The sequence below is a fragment of the Atta colombica genome, unplaced genomic scaffold (genome assembly GCF_001594045.1).
Source record: "Atta colombica isolate Treedump-2 unplaced genomic scaffold, Acol1.0 scaffold261, whole genome shotgun sequence".
NCBI classification, from domain to species: Eukaryota; Metazoa; Arthropoda; class Insecta; order Hymenoptera; family Formicidae; genus Atta; species Atta colombica.
This window is the reverse complement of record NW_017259361.1, coordinates 311,625-319,926: the sequence shown is the minus strand read 5'-3', so window position 1 is coordinate 319,926 and position 8,302 is coordinate 311,625. Positions and strand designations below refer to the sequence as shown.

The 8,302-nt window shown below is 29.4% G+C and overlaps 1 protein-coding gene across 2 annotated transcripts in view; it reads right to left on the bottom strand.

Annotated features, from left to right (window-relative positions):
- The window catches only part of LOC108689259 (flavin-containing monooxygenase FMO GS-OX-like 3), a 13,258-nt gene that overhangs the window by 4,289 nt on the left and 667 nt on the right, over nucleotides 1-8,302 (bottom strand). Inside the window, exons 1-3 of one of the 2 annotated variants that reach the window (XM_018195967.1) lie at nucleotides 7,110-7,148; nucleotides 6,503-6,729; nucleotides 3,286-3,427 (exon numbers count right to left, since the gene is read on the bottom strand). In XM_018195967.1, coding sequence (XP_018051456.1) covers nucleotides 3,286-3,427; nucleotides 6,503-6,711 — 351 coding nt within the window. In that variant the 5' untranslated portion in view covers nucleotides 6,712-6,729; nucleotides 7,110-7,148. Of the gene's footprint in view, nucleotides 1-3,285; nucleotides 3,428-6,502; nucleotides 6,730-7,109; nucleotides 7,149-8,302 lie in introns of those variants that run through there. The other variant, XM_018195968.1, reaches the window with a different exon arrangement.

Here is an 8,302-nt window from a genome sequence, read left to right as displayed (position 1 = left end):
CCTTCTATAACTCTTTATATTAATATTTTTAATTTTTATATATTTATATTTAATATATATTGGATGTTTCCTAATTATTGATAAATTTATTTACAAATTTCCAATACATTAATTAAGATCTTAAAATGATGCCAATTGAGCATCAAATCACTAAACCGCTAATTAATTTAATTTGTGATATTACTACTGGTAGTTCAATTGCGTTTCTAAGTCCAGAAAATTAATTCGGCGCATAATTTGAGAGATTACAAACGTGGTATATAAATTCACATGAAATTATTTAAAATATTCAAGATCCAGCTTCAATCGATACAAGTATATTTAAATTTATTTATCATAATCGCCTAAAGTTCGCGCATTTAATTGAAGTTGATATTTTGTTCCATATATAACTCAAAATCATACTTAATCATACTTAAACACACGAAATTTAGACAATATGATTCGCTAACTTTAAATGCTTATGATTAAAAAAACTATTAAACCTCGACATTTTGGTATTAGATCTTCGTTTCAAAATGATTTCAGAAATTTTCCAGCAAGTGGTGTGATAGATTTAAGACGCCCAGTATAATATCAATTTCTTATTCAATTTCTTATTCAAAGAATCTTAAGTCTCAAATGCATAGACAGTTTTAAAAATGTAAAAATGGCAGACTTTCATTCTTGTAATTAAATATTTTATTTATGAACTAATAGATAAAAATATACTTCTAGTCCTTCAGCTATGGCAGCTTATTCATGTTACTGTTGAAGTGATAATTGTGTAGTAAGCTATTATTTAGATGTAGTTATGGTCAGCTGATTTTTTTCATTGACTTTGATGCTCGATCTTTTGATTTAATATTGTTTTTGTTCCCCTATAGGGAAATAAATATTTAAATAATATATTTTATGTCGAGTCGTTCAGATTCTTATAACAATGAATGAATTTACAAAAGTTATACTATACAGTATATGGTAATACGAAAAGCAGTGCATAATAGACCTTTAAACTTATATTGAAGTTACTTTAAGATTTATCTTTTAAAACTTTAATGTGCCTCTAGATGAAAATTCTATGATGGTGTAGAGGATCATCGTTTTAACATCCCTACAAACTGCACAGTGTATGCAGATGCATGCACTGACGAAACTTCAGATTTTTAAAATAAAAAATTGATTTTTGAATTATATTTTCTAATTCTTAGATTTAGCAATTTTGAAGTATTTTATTTTTTAGTATTTCTTTGATTTTCAGTGAAAAAAGATTATCAAATTATACAAGTAATTAAATAATTAGAACAAAATCATTATTATAGTCGAATTATATTATTATAAAAGAATTATGTTATTCCCTTTAAGGTGAATTTTGATTATTTTTCTATGCCATCATATTTAACAACCTAAAAAACGTAAGATCACATATATAACTTACGTTACATTTCTTAGGTAAAAATCGGCCCACCATCCTTTGTCACTGGCGTACTGTCGGCCATGCAGGGCATCCTTTAATGGTTAAAACAAAATAAATGAAAGTCGAAAGCAGTAAGGACAATACCTATAAGCTGGATGTGGGAAAAATTCAAATTTCGGTTGTCAAAGATCCATATTCAGAACGTGTTTATAATGATATTAACGAGATGTTCTGCAGTATATTATTATATTTTATATATATATTTATATATGACGTAGATTATAGGTATGGTGAACGCGATGTTACAAACGCTTTGTAGCGAGACTTTGACCACAGCCTATTACTAAGTAAGAATGATTAAGAATTTTACAGTTTTACAAGATATTTTATTTTTTATTTCAAAATATGCGAAAATAAAAGCTGAAATATCTCTTAAACTCTATCATTTCTTAAATAATTTTACTTTAATACTTATGTGTATACATAGAATAACTAGAAGAATTATCAACAATACCTATAACGAAGGTTATAAGTCGAAGTTGGAGCTTAACTCATAGGAAAAAAAACGTTACAACACAATAATCATGGTCATGGCATGGTGACGTGCAATGTCCGCTTTATCACAAATGTGATGTCACAGCAATGCCATGGTGATGTACAAATGTCTTTGTAACATGTGTTATGACAATCTCACAATGACATCATATTTTTTCTTTCTGACTATTGTGACTCTATTGTGACATAAATGTGACTCTTTGCTATAAGGGAAGTGTTTAAATATTTTCATGTGAATTTATACACTATATATATAGTCATTTGAACTCCGCGCCGAATTGATTTTTCGGAAATTAGCCACTGCAGTAATATCACAAACTAATTGATAAGTAATTAAAAAAAAATTTGATACTTGATTGGCATCATTTTGAGAATATTTCGATGTACTGAAAATCTATAAATAAATTTATTGCGAAGAATATTACCTCGGTTAGAAATCGAATTCGGATCTCTAGCATTTTGTGCGAGCATCCTAAGCTTTTAAATCACCGAGAATAATTAGTAATATTCTTCACAATAATCGATATGGTAGGAACATGTAAATTTTTCAAGTAGCGTGTGTAAATAATTTATTAAGACTATATGATGTGAATACACAAGAAGTGGGAGAAAGATAATGCTTATCGAAGTTGGATTCAAATCCCTATCGAGGTAATATTTTTTGCAATAAATTTATTTATACATTTTCAGTACATTAAGGTCTTTTTAAAATGATGTCAGTCGAGTATTAAATTTTAAATTGCTTGTCAATTTAATTTGTGATATTATTACAGTGGTCCAATTACGTTTTCAAATCCGAAAAATCAATTCGGCGCGTAGTTCAAATGACTACATATATGTATTATATAAATTTACATAAAAATATTTAAGCACTTAAAATTCAGCTTCAACGTTATAGGCATTATCCTTCATTTGTTGTATATTCATATTATATGGTCTCAATAAAAAGTTTATTATTGTAGAAGAATTATATTATATAAGAGGAATCTTTCATATAATTTTATTAAAAAATATGATGACGAAACCTTAAAAAATCAATTTTTTTGAAAATTGATTTAATCATTATTCGTCTTTCTACCAGCCTTACAATTCTCGTCTAAAATTTTTTAGGTATGCTTTCTTTCCGGCATAATATGTCTAATAAGATTAAAATTAATCTTGTTCATCAGAAACTCAATAACGATAGTTCATGTCGAGTAGCAAAGAAACGCTTTTTTTATATTTTTCTTCGTTTTCGTTTAATAAAATACGTTATCAGAATGCAAAAATAAGAAGACGTAATATATTTTGAATTTGATTTTCATAGTAGAATTCAATAGAATTCAAAAACTTACTTTAATGTAGGGATAAAGATTGAAGTGTTTCGCATAACTCATAAGGTATTTTTTTATTAAGCTGTGGTGAATGAAAGACGGGCCACCCAGATCTTGAAAGGGAAAGTCAGGTATCGCCATTACTTCCTTCGGTATATTTGTTCTGCAAGAAAAATGGAAATAATTCGTTCTCTCAGTATTTAGGTGATCATGCGCACGACTTTTATTAATTTTATCCGCGGAGTTCAAAAGGTACAGTGACTTATAACCCAAGACTGCAATAAACAAAGTTGCTAGTTATTAGCAATTTAACTGAAATAAGCTCTAGTCTATTTTGAATTTACTTAATAGACGTAATTGGAAAGATATTTTTCCATCTTGTGATTAAGCATGTTTATATTATGACGAAAAGAACATGGAAAGAACACAGCTGAAAACTTCATTGATTCAACAAATCTACAATCACGTTATATATAGATAGTCAATTTTCTATGTTAAAATAGCAAAGTTGACAGCTGAATAACATTAGCGATTTGTTAAACCATCAAATCTTCTTAGTTATCGATGTTGAAGTCGCGTAGTAAAGTATAGATTTGCTATCACCCAATTAATTTTTTTTCCGTGAAATATTTCTAACTCTCTATTTTTTACTAATATTATTCGATGTGTTGTTTAGCTAAAATTAAGTTGGCTATCGAAGGCTTGAATAAGAGTGACTTGATAATTTTCAGAACCATAGAATCACATTAATATATGAGAGGTACAGATGAAATAGATAAGAAAATTATATTATTCGAACACAAATAGGGAATCATTTATCATCATTGTTTACTTCGATCGGTTTCGTCCAAAAATCTATATCTTCGCAAGAGTCCTTGTGTCTTTCACATTATCACGCAATTTTCAATCTACATTGCAGATCGCTTCGTTATTTGATTTATTGTTGACATATGTGCTTCCTCTCCGGAATTCAGAAAATTGATCTTCTCATTAATGTGTCATAAAGTGTATCGCGTGTCAAACAAAGTTTATCATCATTACTGCATTAGACCGGGTGTTTCTCATATACATGTATGCAAGGACGCTGTACTTATTGTTTTTTAATTGTAGAAGACGCTTATTCGTTACGTACTTTTATTCCAAACTTGTTGCAAATTAATTTCTGTTTTAGAATCGAACTTATGATCTGCCGTCTCACGTCAATAGTCTTTCATTTTTATCGAAATGTAATCGCCGTGTGTCACAGGAATTCCAACTTCTATTAAGAATATAATTGAGATTGCACAATCAGTTATTCTATTATGCATTATAAAGAATGACAAAATAAAAATGTATCTACGCAGACGCATCACACATACGCACTTATCTGTGATGACATTGCTATCAAATCTCAGTTAATTAGAAAAAAACCTATTTAGATCTAATTGAAAGATCTAATAGAAAGATCTAAAATTATGTTTGGCTGATAATGCCCGATTTCTTCATCTCTAGATAATTTTATTCAGGAGATATCTTCCTCATTAAAATGGAGATATCTCCTGGATAAAGTTGTCAGCAACTTATCTGGAAGTGAAAAAATTGGGCAGATAATTGCAAGATAGCAGTGATACAGATTTATCGAACAAGACCGAAAAAAAGAGAAAGAAATTGTGTACTAAATGAGAGATCCTAGATAACATGCATGTTGCATAAAAGACAGCTTTTAGATATCTTATGCGACATAAATGTTATTTGTGATCTTATAATCAATAATAGCAAATGTATATATAAAGTTCCACAACTCCCATCCTTTTAAGAACGGATTCTTTGAAACATTTTAAGACGAAAATCGTAATACGAAAATGTCAAGGCTATAATAGTTTTTAAATTAATAATGATTAAAATTTACTATAATCATGGAGCTGATATTTTGTGTAGACATGATGATATCATTATACAAAATTGACAAAATTGACAAATGATGAAGACGCTTTAGGATCCTCTCAGTTCAAGATTATCATATAAAGAGTGCGTTCCGCGGAGTTACGCATAAAGCGCATGATGTATCATTTGTCTTTGTTCTAAATAATAAAGAAGGACGATACTTTTCACGCGCTTCGTGCATAAATTGGAATGTATCCAAAGATGCAATGACATTTTTATTAAGAAATTATTGTTACTTTTATACGGAAACTATTTGTACATTACGTACACATAATTAATATTGGATCATATAACAAAATATCAATTTAATAGCGAGATACGACTCGTTTCGAAATAAATTCATAACCATGTTCGTGTAATAAACAGTTTTGTAATATCTAGATAAATTAAATGTGAAAAAAATTAAATATATTGATAAAGTAAGACTGAAACATATTAAATATTTATTTAATCTCAATATACAAATATCAAATAAATATCACATATTTTTCAATAATTATTGTAGTTGAAATTGAAAAAAGACAAGAATATAAAAATTGATATAAATTACATCGATATATATCGTTATAAAAATCGTTATTAAAATTTATAGAGAGTATAAATCGATTCATTCTTACTAATAATTAAAATATATAAAGTTCCCGGGAAAAAATATTTTATATAATTATATATTGATTGTAAGCAGTGGATTAATTAAATACTTTTAAATACACTTTTATAGTTTGTGCTTGCTATCTTCCGTTTTAATGTTTAAAGGTCATTGTTGGAAGATCATGTATACTTTTGAATAAGGGACACAGTATGACATAGTGATTATGTCATCTTTGTTTAACATTGGCTGGTGACTCAACAGTTGAGTGAGTGGCTGCTATTGTATGTATTCTTTGAAATCATACAATCAGCATTTTAGATCTCAAAGAATATATCACTATTTAATATATCACACCGTGTTATTTGTTACTGTTGGAAGGCACATTATAATGAGTATTTTATACACTTGTTTCAGAGCAAATAAAATCAAGAAATATATATTTTGATATTATTCATTCTTATAGTTTTGTCACTTAAGAATTAGTCAATATTTTTATTTTTTTAAACGAAGCGTTTGTGAGCAACTTTCGGAGGAAAATTTTGCTTGTTTTAAGATCTTAAGTTCATATTTTAAGTTTGGCGGTTTAACCCGGCAACATCCTGTATATATACACGGCCAGTCTCGCGCTTCGATATCATTGTGCTTTTGACACGAAACACTATCATATCTCCTGATAAAAAGTTATGTAATGCTTTCTATTTACTCAGTTACTGACAATCTCACCTGAGATTCTTGTACATGCTGCTGTGAATCAAAAGTCCATGTTTGTCAATATCTGTTTCATCAGTATATACCCAGGTGCCACCGATATGATCGGTTTGCTCAAAAAGGACGAGATTATAAGAATTTAATTTGGCCACTACATGACGAGCTATCACCAGACCAGCCACTCCACCACCCACAACAGCGATTCTTGTTTTACTACTCGGCATAATTTTTCAATAAAAAGTCTAAAAAAGATATACGTATATTAGCCGTATTTTAAAAACTTAAAAAAAGGGATTCAGAAAAAAAGATAACTGGAATAAATATAAAAGGAGAATGTATCAGGGACTCGGACCGAAATTACATTCCGGAATAAAATTTCGGACCGGTTACAATTGATTCGAGACTACTTTCGATTTTGTCAGTTCCGAGTTCTGATCCTTTTAGTGTTGACCGTTGTAAGTATATGATTACTGAAACCGAAAAGAGTCAAAATCTAATTCCAAAGTAAAGGATTGATAAAAAAACTGAAACTAAAAATTTAACCTCGGACTATTATTCAGATCGAAATTTTTCAGTCCAAATCCCTGGAATGTACTTTGAGACTAAGGATAATGTTACATACGTTTCTTCTTTCCAGTGAAATTGAATAACACAATATATTTCTCAATTGATAAGCAACAAGTTTAATTTGATAATATTATCAACAATTTAGATTTAATTTCACTGATACTATTTAATGTCACTGTTATATTATTTTCGCTTGTCGATCGTAAAAATATGTAGATTATATTCTGCTAACAAAATTATCCGCGATTTGAGATACTGAAACGAAGAGAACAACGAATATGACATTTAACGTAATAAATATCAGAAATATTAACTTGATATTCCGATCTGATTCAGCCAAAGGCTCAAATAAGACTGATCAACGAAAGCAAGTCTACATATATTAGACTATTATCGTTAGCTGTCTGTTCGCTTTATACTAACGTTCTACATATGGAAAATATTTTCTCCGGTTTACGCCCCTTCTTTTTCTGATGAAATAGCTGTGGGCTTATGGCGTCAAATGGCGTGTTGATCAGTGTGACCGCAGGGTACTCGGGTGTGTGTGTGTGTGTGTGTGTGTGTATGTGTGTGTGTGTGTGTGTGTGTGTGTGTGTGTGAGAGAGAGAGAGAGAGAGAGAGTGGGAGGGGCCGATTAAACTCTCATTAATAAAAGCATAATTTCAAGCTGAGTTTGGGGTCATCTCAGTTTGCAGATTAATGCGACAAATAGAAAAAATGAATATCATCTTTATATAAATATATAATATTTCAGAGCTCACGACATTTAAATTAAATAAATTTGAGTTGTCATTCAAATCTGGGTCATTATTAAAGTCTAGACAGTCTTGATAAACCTCCTACTACTTTATACAATTTTATAATATTTGTTTTATCCTTTTTTTTTATTTATCCTTAAGACCTTTATGAATATTCGTTCTTATTTTACAAATATTTTATGACATTTGCAATTGGATTCTTGAGTCATCGAAACTCACGTACTTCAGTTCCTCTTACCTTCATCACATACGTTTTTGGTATTAGAATTTTTCGTATATATCACGTTATTGATTATTATTCAATGAAAACTCTACTTCTTTTATCATAGTAAAGACCCCTTTAATTTTGATCGAATCTACTCTCATTAGCCGTTCATAACACACGAACTTAGAACTTTAATCTGTCAACTTCAGTCAACTCTGTATCATATCGGTATTAAACAGTCTGGTCGGAAGACAGTGTTTGACCTTTTTGTATTATATATATTAC